The sequence below is a fragment of the Mobula hypostoma genome, chromosome 12 (genome assembly GCF_963921235.1).
Source record: "Mobula hypostoma chromosome 12, sMobHyp1.1, whole genome shotgun sequence".
NCBI classification, from domain to species: domain Eukaryota; kingdom Metazoa; phylum Chordata; class Chondrichthyes; order Myliobatiformes; family Myliobatidae; genus Mobula; species Mobula hypostoma.
This window is the reverse complement of record NC_086108.1, coordinates 16,401,532-16,419,241: the sequence shown is the minus strand read 5'-3', so window position 1 is coordinate 16,419,241 and position 17,710 is coordinate 16,401,532. Positions and strand designations below refer to the sequence as shown.

Here is a 17,710-nt window from a genome sequence, read left to right as displayed (position 1 = left end):
CTCCTCTACTGTAAAGATGAAGCCACACTCAGGTTGGAGGAACAACACCTTATATTCTGTCTGGATAGCCTCCAACCTGATGGCATGAACATTGACTTCTCTAACTTCCACTAATACCCCACCTCCCCCTCATACCCCATCCATTATCTATATACACACATTCTTTCTCTCACTCTCCTTTTTCTCCCTCTGTCCCTCTGACTATACCCCTTGCCCATCTGGTTTTTTTTCCCCCCTCCCCCTTTTCCTTCTCCCTGGGCCTCCTGTCCCATGATCCTCTCATATCCCTTTTGCCAATCACCTGTCCAGCTCTTGGCTCCATCCCTCCCCCTCCTGTCTTCTATCATTTTGGATCTCCCCCCTCCCCCTCCCAGTTTCAAATCTCTTACTAGCTCTTCCTTCAGTTTGTCCTGACGAAGGGTCTCGGCCTGAAACGTCGACTGTACCTCCTAAAGATGCTGCCTGGCCTGCTGCGTTCACCAGCAACTTTGATGTGTGTTGCTTGAATTTCCAGCATCTGCAGAATTCCTTGTGTTCGCATTCAGAATTAAGGTCCTCTTTTAAAAAAACAATTACAGTTTCCAGTAATCCTTCTAAAATCTCAAAGCCAGCTGTAAAGATGTATTCATATCTTTACAGATGTAATACCGTTGATATCTTTACAGGTATAATACCACTTGGATTTTTTTAAGGTATAATAAAACCAGTGCTTTATAGTACACTATTACCGCTGAGATAATTTGTTACCTTAATTTCCTCCATATCTAACCTTTGGCATTCTGGTTCTAGGTCACACTGGAACAACTATCTCTAATAATTAGAATAATAGTTCAATCTGCTTACCTGCATGTTCACTGATATTTCAATCATGCAACAGTAAATATAGATAATATTATGGCTTTGTGTCCAAACAGAAACATCCATGTACACCTGGCATATGCTCAAAGGATGATTATGATGTTTCATTCTTTTTGCTTTGGGAATCTTGAGTAGTTTTTTTCAGAAAAGTTTTGAATTATCCAAACACAGGTTTCTTGGGAAACATTAAAGATTCTGTTATTAACTCTTTGTCAATATCAGAACGGGCCAACATTTCTCTGTCTGTTAGCCCAGAATGACTTGCTGGGCGTGTTCTAGAGTCCTGTGTGACGAGAATACACATAAATTAAGATGTTTGCTGGCCTGGGCTAGCACCAGTGGCCTCAGCAGTTGGTCTGCCACCTGTCCTCAGGGGAGGGAGAGATAAGGAACAATGAAGCAGCATTTGGAGATGTTAATGAAGGAGCCATCAGTCTGGGTATTGTCAAGATCGGCTCCCCCTTTGAACTCTGAACTGTTTGAAGTGATGGACAGGCGATACCCCAGCAGGGGGATAAAAAGGAACAGGTTCGCTAAGGCAGGACACACACGACACACACGACACTCGAGGTAATGAGACCCTGGAAGCGGTGTGCCTCTCATGAGTCGGTGGGAAGTACCGGGCCACAAACGCACAGGGTGGAAAGGTACGATCAGTGGGAACCCGGTGTGTGTCCACCCTTGCTTGGGTGCCGGGTTCACTGCAGAGGATCGACCGCATCTGGAGGAGGGGTCACAGTCAAGGACTCACCCAAAAGCTGCTTGTGAGCAATATCGCCGGTCTGTGAGTGGAAGCCGTTCTGAATGATCATTCGTTCTCGTTCTCTCTCTCCTTTCCCCCCACATTGTCCATCGCCGTGGCAACGATTACTGCGAACTGAACTAAATTGAACTGGACTTTGTGTCACTTTGAAATTGGTCATTTACCCCTAGACAACGATAGAGCTTGATTGATCCTGTTATCTTAATTCTGTGCACATGTGTGTTTATCATTGCTGAACTGTTGCATTTATTATCCTTTCGATTACTGTGTTGCTTGTTTCTTTAATAAAACTTTCTTAGATCTAGTAATCCAGACTCCAACTGAGTGATCCATTTCTGCTGGTTTGGCAACTCAGTTACGGGGTACGTAACACCTGTATTTCACAACTTTCATATCTCTGTCAGTGTTCTCACTCTAATTGCTCACTTGGTAGCTTTTATAAACAAAAGGTGTGTGTTCTCTCCTAACTGTCCCATAGATCAGATGATTTCACAGCTCCTTTTATAGCTTCTCTCCAAGGCATCATCAATGAAATCCCTTGTCATACTTAATCCTTCAAGGGTCTTCAACCCAAACTGTTAACTGCTTCCTTTTCCACAAATATTGCCTAATCTGTTGAGTCTTTCCAATAGTTTCAATTTTATTTCAGATTTTGAGTATCTCCATTCTTCCATTTACTGAGACAACCATCTTTTTAACATTACATGCCAGTTTTTCCCCCACTCAGAAATAAAAGTGTATATGGGGTTCTTGTCAGACAAAGAGGGGGAGAGAGGTGTTTCTAGCAATACCAGTGTGCTGGGAGCCTTGTGCAGATCCCAACTCTTATGAATCTACTATATGAATCCCTGCCTCTGGAGCTTCCACAGTAATAAGGTGCTGGCTCACAAGGCAATGTTCAAGGGCTGCTTGTGAGAGCTTATTTGGGTAATTTCTGCAGGTAGGGGTGAGTGATATGGTTGCTCAATGTTGAGATGTGGTGTTTGAAACTCCGCCCTGGCTAGCATTGACTGTGCTGAGGACTCTAGTTCCACGTACTGACCAATTGTCTAACCCTACATTCTCTTGCATCACCTCCTGTTGCAAGAGCTGGCCACTGAATATTATTGAGCTTGTTCTAAGAGAAACGTTTAAGTTTGGGGAAAGCTGTGCAGCCACAATAGCAACCATCACATCCACAATAGTGTAGTCTCAAAATAAGTGGTTGCCTATTCAGGATGAAGATTAGAAATGGTTTAACCCAGATGTGAATCTTTGAAATTCTCCACCCTGGATAGCTTGGAGGCTCAATTGCTGAGTATGTTCAAGGTAAGGAAATAAAAGGATATGGAGTTTGTATAGCAAAAGTAGGGCTGAGGTAAAAAATGTGAGGTCATACCTTTAGCAAAACAAAAAAGCAGAGTAAATTTTAAAAGTGGTGACAGATTCTGAAATGCTGATACTCAAATACTCAGACATCTAAGTGCCTTTGAACACAAATAGTTGAATGCCAATGTGCCAGTTCAACAAGAGATTGGGGCCTTTTATTGTGAGGGGATTTGTATACAGGATTAAAGGGGTCTTACTAAAATTATATAGGGCTTTGGTAGGATTATTCCTAGAGTGTGGTACCCAATTATGATTTCCTTATTTTAGAAAGGATTTACTTTCTATATGGAGAATGCATTGAAAATTCCAAAGTATTAAGATATTAACTGCCTACACAGTGTTATGTAATTCTTTCCAAACTAAGACAGGTTAAAAGTGGGTTGTAGTTTCTTCTGGGAACTGCCCTGGTCCTTGTGTGTATTCTTTGCTTATTGAAGTGGCTTTGGTAAAGTAAGCACTTGTGCAAACCTTTGGAATTAAGTCTGCCAGCTAAATATAGCGAAAGCCTGCAGTCGTGAGCCAAACATGTTGTATGTCATGCCTTTGTAAAGAAACTCGGGGGAGTGGGGTGATATGTGGCAGCACATTCTACTGTTTATGGATGGCTTGCCACTTGCTATAAATAGCCTCCAGTCTGAAAGAAAGTATGCAGCAGAGTGGACTTTTAGTGGCTTCTTTCTATTGTATAAATCTCTAGAGATGTGGTCAATAAGAGGATAATTTTGATATTGTTTAAGGAGAAAGTGCTGCACACAGACAGCTTGTCAACCAGCATCTTTGGAAAAGGAAAAACAACAACTGTTAAATGTTTTGGGATCTTTCCTAAGATCTAGTAAAGAGATAAGCAAGTTAGTTTTGAATAGCAAAGTGCGAGAGGCTTGGGTGAGGGACGTCTCAGATTGGGTCCACAATATTCTAAAGTGTGGGGGGCGGGGGGTGGAAACAGACAGAAATCATGCTACATATTAATACCAACGACATAGGTAGGAAAGGGATGAGGTCCTGATGAGAGAATATAGGGAGTTCGGTGTAAAGATGAAAAGCAGGACCTTAAAAATAGTAATCTTTGGATTGCTGCCTGTGCCACATGCCAGATGATTTGACAGATTAATGCGTGGCTGAGGGAACTGGTGCAAGGAGGAGGGTTTCAGATTTCTGATTCATTAAGATCTCTTTTGGTGAATGTATGACCTGTACAAAAAGAATGGGTTATACCTGATCCTTGAGGTGTGTTGAAGTGCATCTTTAAACTAAATATTGAGGGGGGGAAGTGGGTTCAACAATTTGGAAAAGTGAAAATAAAGGGAAAAGAAAGTGCAGGAGAGGTTATGAGTGCCTCCAGAATAATTAAAAAGACAAAAAGTTTAGAAAGAGATGAGAATTTAATTTCCAATAACATAGGGGCAAAATTGAAACCTGTGTTGAATACAGGACTGAAGGTGTTAAATTTGAATGCAAGCAGTATATGGAATAAGGTAGATGATCTTGTAGCACAGTTAGAAATTGGCAGGTATGACAATGCGGGCATCACTGAGATTTGGCTGAAAGAAGATCACAGTTGGGAGCTTAACAGCTAAGGATACATGTATTGAAAGAACAGGCAGGTAGGCAGAAGGGGCGGGTTGGCTCTGGCTAAAAATTTAAATCAAATCCTTCGAAAGATGTGACATTGGATCAGAAGATGTAGAATCCTTGTGGGTGGAGTTAAGAAAGTGCAAGGGTAAAAAGATCCTGATGGGAGTTGTATACAGGCCTCCAAACAGTAGCCAGGATTTCAGGTACAAATTGCAACGAGAAATAGAAAAGGCATGTCGAAAGGGCAATGCTGCAATAGTCATGGGGGATTTCAATACGCACATAGATTGGGAAAAATTAAGATGGTGTTAGATCCCAAGAGAAGGAGTTTGTGGAAGGCCTACAAGATGGCTTTTCAGAGCACTTTGTGATTGAGTCCCCCAGAGAAAAGGCAATTTTGAGTAAGATGCTGTGTTATGAACCAGATTTGATTTTGGAGGGTAAGGTAAAGGAACCCGCAGGAGGTAGTGATAATATATTAGAACTCACTCTGCAGTTTCAGAAGGAGAATCTAAAGTCAGATGAATCAGAATTACAGTGGTGTAAAGGGAATTACACAGGCATGGGAGAACAGATGAGCAAAGTTGATTAGAAGGGGACACTTTGGTAGGGTTGATGTCAGAGTAGCAACAGCTGGAGTTTCTGGGAAGGTGCTGGATAGATTCATCCCAAAGAAGTATTCCAAGGGAGGATGAGGCAACTGTGGCTGACAGGGGAAGTTTAAGGCAGCATAAAAGCAAAAGAGAGGACATGTAATATAGCAAAAATTATTGGAAGGCTAGATGATTGGGAAACTTTTGAAAACCAACATAAGGCTACTAAAAGAGCAATAAGGAGAGAAAAGATGAAATATGAAGGTAAGCTACCCTATAGTATGAAAGAGGATACCAAAAGTTTTCTTAAGATACAGTGGCATGCACAAGTTTGGGCACCCCGGTCAAAATTTCTGTTACTGTGAATAGTTAAGTGAGTAGGAGGTGAACTGATCTCCAAAAGTCATAAAGTTAAAGATGAAACACTCTTTTCAACATTTTAAGCAAGATTATTGTATTATTTTTGTTTTGTACAATTTTGGAGTGGGGGAAAAAAGAAGGAAAGGAGCACCATGCAGAAGTTTGGGCACCCTGAGAGATTTGAACTCTTTTACCAAGTTCTCAGACCTTAATTAGCTTGTTAGGGCTATGGCTTGTTCAGTCATCATTAGGATAGGCCAGGTGATGCAAATTACAAAGCTTTATAAATACCCTGACTCCTCAAACCTTGTCCCAACAATCAGCAGCCATGGGCTCCTCTAAGCCAGAGGTCCCCAACCTTTTTTGCACCGCGGACCAATTTAATATTGACAATATTATTCTTGTGGACCAGCTGACCTGGAGTGGGGGTGGGGGCGGAGGTGTTCAAGTAGGGTTAAACTTACCTCAGCATGTCTTTTACAGTTAGGGTTGCCAACTTTCTCACTTCCAAATAAGGGACAAAATTAGCAGTCAAATCCTGGGACACTTGTGTTTACCCCAGGAAAGACTACCATGACCATGAAGCCTTGCACGGGCACCTGTGTGCACACGCGTGACATGCGTGTATGTGCCGATTTTTTTTTTTCCCCACACTGTACATACATTATTTCTACTTTATATATGCTGTGTATTTATCATACCATTCCTGCTTTTACTATATGTTAGCAACACATATCAAAGTTGCTGGTGAATGCAGCAGGCCAGGCAGCGTCTCTAGGAAGAGGTACAGTCGATGTTTCAGGCCGAGACCCTTCGTCAGGACTAACTGAAGGAAGAGCTAGTAAGAGATTTGAGAGGGGAAGGGGGAGATCCAAAATGATAGGAGAAGACAGGAGGGGGAGGGATGGAGCTAAGAGCTGGACAGGTGATTGGCAAAGGGGATATGAGAGGATCATGGGACAGGAGGCCCAGGGAGAAGGAAAAGTTGGGGGGGGGGACCCAGAGGATGGGCAAGGGGTATAGTCAGAGGGACAGAGGGAGAAAAAGGAGAGTGAGAGAAAGAATGTGTGTATAAAAATAAATAACGGATGGGGTACGAGGGGGAGGTGGGGCATTAGTGGAAGTTAGAGAAGTCAGTGTTCATACCATCAGGTTGGAGGCTACCCAGATGGAGTATAAGGTGTTGTTCCTCCAACCTGAGTGTGGCTTCATCTTTACAGTAGAGGAGGCCGTGGATAGACATGTCAGAATGGGAATGGGAATCTAACAACTGAGAGGCCCGCTAGGCCCAAGTCTCATACTCCTCCTCCCCTTTTGGGGTGGCCATTCCAGAGAATAGGTGGGGCCTACCATAGCTGGGACTTTGAACCTGATTTTTCCACATATTCGCCAGAGCGGTAAGGGTGGATGCTAACTCAGAATTCTCACTCTTCACTGGGGTACGTGGACTAATTAGACATTCCAAATCTGACCACTCCTTCCCCTCACTCCTCAGAAACGATAGAACCCTGACTTTGAAATCTCCACCCCAGCTACCACTACGTCACCGCTGGTCTGCATTAAAACGAGAGCTGTGCCTGCCATTTTATCAAACCTCCGCCCAGCAATCGCAACTTTAACAGTACTTAACAGGCGAATTAACAATTAATCCAGAGTACGAATATCTACCCCACTGGTTCAATGCTCAGGGTAATCACACAGCATCCAACAGAATCAATCCCGAATGTAGCCTCCACAATTGTAACTCTAGGTTTGGCTAGCGGCTTAACATAGGGGATGATAGCCCCCGTCCCGGCCATACTTAAGAAATCTCGTTTGGGTGAATGCTGTGTGATGTGTCCCCTGTTACAAATCAGTACCATGAAATAACAAATCGTATACAAGATGAAACACTGATATGGCTGTTCGTCCACCTTTGACCGCCTCCGATCATCGCTGACCTTCACACCCTTGCTCCAAGTCCACTACGTCCGATGGTCTACCAACTCTCTCCATCCGCGTCTTCTCTCCTCATCTCTCCCCAGCAAAAGACCACGGATTCCCAGCTCGAAAAAGAACAACATCCGCTCATTGACTAACATTCCCCATTATCTCTAACCATAACCCAAACATTGCTGCTACAGAGAAACCATTACCTTAGCAGTGGAACATTACAGAGAAGCCATTACATTAACAGTGAAACCTTACAGCGTGTTACACTGGAGTAGTCACCTCTACCAATACTGTCAGGAACAAGTGCACCTGCACCTGGGCGAGGACGAGATCAATTAGTTCACTGCTTTTTTTCTTTGTTCAAACACCTGCCATGGGCAGTATCTGGTTGTTATGTCCAATGGGTCTTGGTTGGTTGGTCACTGATGGCTCTCTGAGCCTTTTCTGATGTTGGGCATTGAATTCCTCAGCCCACACTTTGTCTTTACTGCTTCCACTACTTCCAAATTTGTTCATTGTAGATTAACTCTTACTTGGTAGTTGAAAGAAAATGAAATATAATCAGAAAGCAATCTCCATGCCTGTTTGATGTGATGCTGCACAATATTGCAAAACTGAAAAACAAAATCCTCTTCAGTTGCCTCATCCTGTAGCAAAAGTGCTCCTCTTGAAGTCACAGTGTAGTTTCATTTCATAAGTTATGCTGTGTTAGCCAGAGAATCAGAATTATACAGCACAGAAATGGGCCCTTTTGGTCCATCTAATAATGACCATGATGCCCATTTATCCTACTCCCATTTACCTGTATTAGGCCCGTATCCCTCTTTGCCTTTCGTATCTAACTACCTGTCCAAATGCCTTCTAAATGTAATTGTATTTGCCCAAACCATCACCTTTGACAACTTATTCCAAATACTCTCCACCCTCTCTGGAAAAGCTTACTCATTCAGATCTCCTTTCAATTTCGTTCCTCACCTTAAAGTGCCTTCTATTTCTGGACTCCCCTGCACTGGCAAAAAGACTGTCTAATATAAATAGAGAAAACAAAAATTTTACGAGCCATTATGGTCCAATAGGATACAGATTTTGTGCTATTTAGAAGGACATTCTGCCAATTTGATTTCATCCATTTTGAATTAATGCCCACAATTTCCCTTCTAAAGCTAGTTCAAAGCTCAAATGTACCATGATTATGACCAAGTATGACAAAGATTGTTGAGAATATAGAATTTATAAGTGAGTGCAGAACATGTAAGAAATGAATAGGTTCCTTCAGGGATAGGAGCATTCAAAAGGGCATCAATCATACTGGTGCCCAAAAAGAGCAGAGTGAGCTGATTGGAAAAACTATCGCCCAGTGGCACACACATCTAATGTGGTGAAGTGCTTTGAGAGGTTGCTCGTGGCTAACTCCCGCCTGAACAATGATGTGGACCTGCTGCAAATTGCCTACCACTTCAGCAAGTCAATTTCAGAAGCAACCTCACTGGCTCTTCACTTGGCTTTTACCTGAACAACAGCAATATTCTGTATATATCAAGCTGCTATTTATTGATTATAGCACAGTGCTTAACACCATCATTCCATCAGTACTAATCAGCAAGCTTTAAAGCCTGGGCTTCTCTACCTCCCTATGCAACTGGATCCTTGACTTCCTCATTAGGAGGCTGCAGTCAGTTTGGATCAGTAATAATATTTCCTTCTCACTGACAACACAAGTGTAGGTCAAGGATATGTGTTTAGCCTACTGCTGTACTCTCTCGGCTGTATAATTCAGAGCAGCTATATGGCATCTGTAAATTTGCCGATGCCACCACTTGTCAGAATCTGAGGAGATAATACAGGAGTGAGATACAGTTGCAAGAAAAAAGTTTGTGAACCTTTTGCATTTACCTGATTGTCTGCATTAATTACTCATAAAATGTGTAATCATAATCTAAGTCACAACAATAGACAAACACCATCTGCCTGAACTAATAACACACAAACAATTGTACTTTTCGTGTCTTTATTGAATACATTGTTTAATCATTCACAGTGGACGTTTGCATTTAATACTGGTAGAACCTCCTTAGTCCATTTAGACCTCTCCTCCAAACAAAACTCTTTCAGTTCTCAATATTTCTGGGATACCTTGCATGAACAGCCCTCTTCAGGTCCTGCCACAGTATCTCAATTGGGTTAATTGGACTCTGACTTGGCCATTCCAAAACACAAATTTTCTTCTTTTTAAACCATTCTGTTGTTGATTTACTCTTCTGTTTCGAATCATTGTATTGTTGTATCATCCAACGTTTATTAATTCTCAGGTGATGTACTGCTACCCTGACATTCTCCAGTAAAATATCTTGATTCAATTTTGAATTAATTGCTCCTTCAATGATTGCAAGCTGTCAAGGTCCTGAAGTAGCAAAGCAGCCCCAAACCATGATGCTCCTTCCAACATGCTTCACAGTTGGGGTGAGATTTGGTGTTGATGTGCAGTGCCCTTTTTCTACCAAACGTAGCAGTGTGTATTTCTTCCAAAAAGTTCAACTTTTGTGTCATCTGTCCAAAGAACGTTGTCTCAGAAACATTGTGAAACATCCAGGTGATCTTTTGCAAACTTGAGATGTGCAATAGCAATGTTTTTTTCTGGAGAACAGTGGTTTCTTCTGTTGTGTCCTTCCATGAATACAGTTTTTGTTAATGGTGGACACATGAACAGAGACTTCAGCAAGTTCTAGAGATTTCTGCATGTCTTTTGCTGTTATCCTTGGGTTTTTTTTCATCACCTTCAGCATTACATGTTGTGCTTTTGGTGTGATCTTTGCAAGACGCCTACTCCTAGGGAGAGATAGCAATAGTAATGAATTTCTTCCATTTGTAGACAATTTATCTTACTGTGGAGTGCTGGACACTCGGGTCTTTTGAAATGCATTTGTAGCCTTTTCCAGCTTCATGCATCTCTACAATTCTTCCATTGTCCTCTGAAAATTGTTTTGATCGAGGAATGGAACACATAAGCAGATATTAGTTGAGAAGAGCAAGCATTGTCAGTAACCTGACTTGGTGGGTGTGTGTGTGTGTTTTATTTTACAGGGCAGGGTATCTCTATAACATACAGTATTTCTGTTTTTGCACATTTTTAATAATCTATTCAATATATGTAATTGATGTACTTGTTTATTATGTTTTATTTTATTTATTGTTTCTCTCTCTGCTAGATTATGTATTGCATTGAACTGCTGCTGCTAAGTTAACAAATTTCACATCTCATGTCGGTGATAATAAACCAGATTCTGATTCCAATCTCATCTCATTGATTGGAACTCCTGACTCCAAATAGCTTTTGTAAGGCATTACACCAGAGGTTCACATACTTTCTTGAACAGAGACTGTGATTGTTTAAATAGTATACTCTGTCTATGGTGGTGGGGTGGAATCTCATTGAAATCCAGGTCTAGATAGTGTAGATACTTCTTATAGTGGGTGAGCCTAGGACCAGAGGGCACAGCCTCAGAATAGAGATTTGTCCCTTTGGAACAAATGAAGAGGAATTTATTTAGCCAGAGGGTGGTAAATCTGTGGAATTCATTTCCATAGGCGGCTATAGAGGTCAAGTGATTGGGTATATTTAAAAGGAAAGCTAGTTGATAGCTCCTTGATCATAAAGGTTGTCAAAAGCTGTGAGGAGAAGGCAGGAGAATTGGGTTGATGGGGATAATTAATCAGCCATGATGGAAATATAGAGCAGACTGATGGGCTGAATAGCCTATTTCTGTGCCTAAATCTTGTGGTCTCATCAAGAGGTCAGTGATGGAAACATTGAGCACCTTCAAGTTCCTGGGTGTCAACATCTGAAGATCTATCCTGGGCCTAATATATTGATGCATGCCGTAGGCTATATTTCATTAGGACTTTGAGGATAAGACAAAGACAGCAGCAATTTTTTCCAAGTGTACATTTGACTGATGGCATCACTAGATGGTATGGGTGTTCCAATGCACAGGATCGTAAGAAGCTGCAAAAGGTTATAGACTACATGACTCAATCAGCTCCATCATGGGCTTAATCCTCTCCACCACTGAGGATATCTTCAAAAGATGGCACATCCATCATTAAGAACCCTTGCTGTCTGGGGCATACTGTATTATTACTAGTATCAGGAAGGAGGTATAAGAACTTGAAGACCCAGCTTCAAAGTTTTAGGAATAACTTCGTCCCCTCTGTCACAGATTTCTGAAGGGTCCATGATTAGTACCTCACTATTCCTCTTTAGCGTTATTTATCTTTATTTATTTGTTTGTTTGTTTACTTATTGACTTCGAATTTTTTTGTCTTGCATTTTACTGCTACCACAAAACAACAAGTTTCACAACTTATGTCAGTGATATTAAACCTGATTCTGAGTCACTAATTTACCTTTAGAACATAGAAATTTACAGCACATTAAAGGCTCTTCAGCCCTCAATGTTGTGGCGACCATGTAACCTACTCGAGAAGCTGCCTAGAATTTCCCTAGCGCATAGTTCTCTATTTTTCTCAGCTTCATGTACCTATCTAAGAGGCTCTTTAAAGACCAATTGTATCTGCTTCCACCACCGCCACCGGCAGTGCATTCCATGCACCCACCACCCTCTGTGTGGAAAAACTTACCCCTAACATTCCCTTGGTCCCCATTTCTAAGTACCTTAAAACTATGCCCCCTTGTGTTAGCCACTTCAGCCCTGGGGAAAAAACATCTGGCTATTAATGCCCCTCATCATCTTATAACACCTCGATCAGGTCACCTCTCATCCTCTCGCTCCAAGGAGAAAAGCCCAAGTTTACTCAACCTATTCTCATAGGGCATGCTCCCCAATCTAGGCAGCATGCCTGTAAATCTCCTCTGCACTCTATGTATAGTATTCACATTCTTCCTGTAGTGAGGTGACCAGAACTGTACATACTACTCCAAATGAGGTCTGACCAAGGTCTTATATAGTTGTAACTTTACCTCATGACTCTTGAATTCAATCCCATTGTTGATGAATGCCAACACACTGTACGCCTTCCTAACATCACTGTCAACCTGTGCAGCAGCTTTGAGTGACCTATCGACACGAACCCCAGGAACTCTCAGATCCTCCACACTACCAAGAGACTTAACATTTATATTATATTCTGTTTTCAAATTGGACCTACCAAATTGAGCCACTTCCTTCAGTTAGTCCTGACGAAGGGTCTCGGCCTGAAACGTCGACTGCACCTCTTCCTATAGATGCTGCCTGGCCTGCTCTGTTCACCAGCAACTTTGATGTGTGTCACTTCACACTTACCTGGTTTGAAGTCCACCTGCCACTTCTCAGCCCAGTTCTGCATCCTATCGATGTCCCGCCAACCCTCCAGACTATCCATAACACCCCCAACCTTTGTGTCATCAGCAGACTTACTAACCCATCCTTCTACTTCTTCATCCAGGTCATTTATAAAAATCACAAAGAGGAGGGATACTAGAACAGATCCCTGTGAAACACCACTGGTCACTGACCACCATGCAGAATATGAACCATCTACAACCACCTTTTGCCTTCTGTTGCACAAAGCAAGGTCTCCTTGGATCCCATGCCTCCTTACTTTCTGAAGTATCCTTGCATGGGGAACCTTATCAAATGCCTTACTGAAATCCATTACACTACATTCACTGCTCTACCTTCATCAATGTGTTTTGTTACATCACTTTTGTTGAATATAATTTAATTGTTGCTTTTGGCTGCCCAATATCAACCTTTACAGATGGCTGGGTATGATGAAAATGATTACAGTTCTATTGCTGGGAAACCGTATTGGCTGTCATTAAAATTTGTGGAGTGAGAGTTTAATTGTGCTTTCATCCAAGAGGATGTGCTTTAAAAATTTGTCTAAGCTGTACAGAATGAATTTCTGCTAAGTAATTTATAGAGTATTTACATTTATTGATGCTGTGTATTGATTCCAGATGCCCATGTTATCAGCACGGCTTCCTGGCGTGAAGGCCAGAAACTGGTAAAAATGGTTCTGGGACCTGCACCAAAGATGGTAACTGAAAGTAAGGTGGACACTAGCTTGAAAACCAGGAGAGAGAGGAATGCCACATCAAGTGAGTAGCTAACTGTACTCAAATTTGACTTTCTTAGCCAGTGTTTTGGATTTGGATTATGTTGACCAATGCCTATTAATGAAATGGCATCCATTAGTACTGTGACTGACCTTATTAATCATCTGTTAATCTGCATTGGGTGCAGTTGACCTTGGGTTGGGTTTGGTTTGAAGTATGAGACCCATTAAAGTAACTTTGGTAAAATGAGAAATGTACACTAACTGTGGGAAAAACAACATACTCTGTGAATGAATTTTTTTTGCCCAATTCCACATCCTCCTTCCATTCATACTCCTTAATGCTATATCTGAAAGAGGAAGGTGCAAATGCGTTAGGGTTGTAGTGCTAAGTGATTTTAGCTCTACCAATATTGACTTTGACTGCCTTAGTGCAAAGGACTTAGATGAGGTGGAATTTCTTAAGAGTGCCCAAAGTATTTTTGGAGAAATAACGTAGGTAGTCCTATCATAATAAGAGATGTACTTGATCTTATCTTTGGAAATGAAACTGGGTAAATGGTGCAAGTGTGAAACTTTCAGAAGTTTTACATCTGAAACTTCAGTACCCAAAACTACCAGTCCTCCCTATCTTCATGAACATTGCCATTGCAATAATATTGGAATCCTAAGTACTGATTCATGCTCTCTCAAATGACTTGCATTCAAGGCTATTTGCATTAAGTAAATGGTATTGAGCCTGTCAGCCCTCCCATAATCCCTAACCTGCCTGCCTGTTCTGCCCACTGAACTTCTTCAAAAGGATGATAGAAAATGGGCCTTTTATTATTTTTAAGACACAGGTAGTTTCTCATAAGGGAAAGAGTGAAGGGAGATAGAAACATAGAAAATAGGTGCAGGAGTAGGCCATTCGGCCCTTCGAGCCTGCACCGCCATTTATTATGATCATGGCTGATCATCCAACTCAGAACCCAGCCTTCCCTCCATACCCCCTGACCCCTGTAGCCACAAGGGCCATATCTAACTCCCTCTTAAACATAGCCAATGAACTGGCCTCAACAGTTTGCTGTGGCAGAGAATTCCACAGATTCACCACTCTCTGTGTGAAGAAGTTTTTCCTAATCTCAGTCCTAAAAGGCTTCCCCTCTATCCTCAAACTGTGACCCCTCGTTCTGGACCTCCCCAACATCGGGAACAATCTTCCCGCATCTAGCCTGTCCAATCCCTTTAGGATCTTATACGTTTCAATCAGATCCCCCCTCAATCTTCTAAATTCCAACGAGTACAAGCCCAGTTCATCCAGTCTTTCTTCATATGAAAGACCTGCCATCCCAGGAATCAATCTGGTGAACCTTCTTTGTACTCCCTCTATGGCAAAGATGTCTTTCCTCAGATTAGGGGACCAAAACTGCACACAATACTCCAGGTGTGGTCTCACCAAGGCCTTGTACAACTGCAGTAGTACCTCCCTGCTCCTGTACTCGAATCCTCTCGCTATAAATGCCAGCATACCGTTCGCCTTTTTCACCGCCTGCTGTACCTGCATGCCCACTGCAGGCTATTCTGGACTGGGTTTTGAGCAATGAGGAAGGGTTAATTAGCGATCTTGTCGTGAGAGGCCTCTTGGGTAAGAGTGACCATAATATGGTGGAATTCTTCATTAACATGGAGAGTGACATAGTTAATTCAGAAACAAAGGTTCTGAACTTAAAGAGGGGTAACTTTGAAGGTATGAGACGTGAATTAGCTAAGATAGACTGGCAAATGACACTTAAAGGATTGACGGTGGATATGCAATGGCAAGCATTTAAAGGTTGCATGGATGAACTACAACAATTGTTCATCCCAGTTTGGCAAAAGAATAAATCAAGGAAGGTAGTGAACCCGTGGCTGACAAGAGAAATTAGGGATAGTATCAATTCCAAAGAAGTAGCATACAAATTAGCCAGAGAAAGTGGCTCACCTGAGGACTGGGAGAAATTCAGAGTTCAGCAGAGGAGGACAAAGGGCTTAATTAGGAAGGGGAAAAAAGATTTTGAGAGAAAACTGGCAGAGAACATAAAAACGGACTGTAAAAGCTTTTATAGATATGTAAAAAGGAAAAGACTGGTAAAGACAAATGTAGGTCCCCTGCAGACAGAAACAGGTGAATTGATTATGGGGAGCAAGGACATGGCAGACCAATTGAATAATTACTTTGGTTCTGTCTTCACTCAGGAGGACATAAATAATCTTCCAGAAATAGTAAGGGACAGAGGGTCCAGTGAGATGGAGGAACTGAGTGAAATACATGTTAGTAGGGAAGTGGTGTTAGGTAAATTGAAGGGATTGAAGGCAGATAAATCCCCAGGGCCAGATGGTCTGCATCCTAGAGTGCTTAAGGAAGTAGCCCAAGAAATAGTGGATGCATTAGTGATAATTTTTCAAAACTCGTTAGATTCTGGACTAGTTCCTGAGGATTGGAGGGTGGCTAATGTAACCCCACTTTTTAAAAAAGGAGGGAGAGAGAAACCGGGGAATTATAGGCCAGTTAGCCTAACGTCGGTGGTGGGGAAACTGCTGGAGTCAGTTATCAAGGATGTGATAACAGCACATTTGGAAAGCGGTGAAATGATCGGACAAAGTCAGCATGGATTTGTGAAAGGAAAATCATGTCTGACGAATCTCATAGAATTTTTTGAGGATGTAACTAGTAGAGTGGATAGGGGAGAACCAGTGGATGTGGTATATTTGGATTTTCAAAAGGCTTTTGACAAGGTCCCACACAGGAGATTAGTGTGCAAACTTAAAGCACACGATATTGGGGGTAAGGTATTGGTGTGGGTGGAGAATTGGTTAGCAGACAGGAAGAAAAGAGTGGAAATAAACGGGACCTTTTCAGAATGGCAGGCGGTAACTAGTGGGGTACCGCAAGGCTCAGTGCTGGGACCCCAGTTGTTTACAATATATATTAATGACTTGGATGAGGGAATTAAATGCAGCATCTCCAAGTTTGTGGATGACACGAAGCTGGGTGGCAGTGTTAGCAGTGAGGAGGATGCTAAGAGGATGCGGGGTGACTTGGATAGGTTGGGTGAGTGGGCAAACTCATGGCAGATGCAATTTAATGTGGATAAATGTGAAGTTATCCACTTTGGTGGCAAAAATAGGAAAACAGATTATTATCTGAATGGTGGCCGATTAGGAAAAGGGGAGGTGCAATGAGACCTGGGTGTCATTATACACCAGTCATGAGATGGGTGAGGTAGGAGTGGGGAGTTGACACATAGAAACGTGTTATTAAAAATTAAGTTTTGGGATGAACAAAAAATGCAGATATTGTAAATCTGAAATAGAAATAGAAGTGTTGGATCTACCTACCCAACAGGTAAGGATGGCATTCATGGTGGACAGTTGAAATGAGATTTTATCGATTTTGGTTAAATTCTGAAGTAGGGTTACTGAAATGCTGACTAAGTTATGCTTTACATGCATGCTGTCTCGTTGCTGAATGTTTCACCATTTACTGATTTTGTACCAAGTTATACCCATCGAGTGATCCCCCCCATGATATCTTCTCTACTTATTGCTCTGATGATCTCTCTAATCTGTCACTTCTCAGCTCATCTGACTTGATGCTCCTTGCATTGAAGTAAATGCAGTTGAACCTACCAGCACCTTAGGACCTCGTGCATCTTTCTACCAAGGTTGTTAGTACCAATATGTACTACAACTTGGGGTTACTTTTCTCCCTCAGCATCATCTGTAACTATTCAGAGATGTCCCTGGCACTGGGGTGGGGGGTGGGACAACAAACCTTTTTGGACTCTTGTTAGTGAGTGGAATAGACTGAGTAGCTAAAAACAGATCTCTGATCACTTGTGTTTGCCTTAACCTTTTCTTCCCCATATTGCATCAGAGAAACTGTGGCAGCATAAACTTTGCTGCTGCCATTTTACTCTAAGAACCCCTTTCCTCTACCACTCCCTACCCATAGAATCCAAATAAATACCTGTGGAGAAGGGAATAGTCACCAGATGACCACATAAGTAGTGAGGTCAGGCAGCAAGGACACTTCCTGCCTGCCATTGAACATGATCAACTATCTCTCTTTTTGTACCTGCACTGTGACAGTGTCACTAAATGTTGTATCTGCCATATACTCTGCATCTCAGTACTCCATACTGAGCATATCCATAACAATTGATGTGTGGTTTGATAGGAG

At 42.0% G+C, this 17,710-nt stretch overlaps 1 protein-coding gene across 9 annotated transcripts in view; it reads left to right on the top strand.

Moving 5' to 3' along the window:
- The window catches only part of cep350 (centrosomal protein 350), a 251,684-nt gene that overhangs the window by 59,953 nt on the left and 174,021 nt on the right, over nucleotides 1-17,710 (top strand). For all 9 annotated transcript variants that reach the window (XM_063063672.1, XM_063063675.1, XM_063063671.1 and 6 more), the window contains one exon: nucleotides 13,409-13,549. In XM_063063672.1, the coding sequence (XP_062919742.1) occupies nucleotides 13,409-13,549 (141 nt within the window). The remainder of the gene's footprint in view (nucleotides 1-13,408; nucleotides 13,550-17,710) is intronic.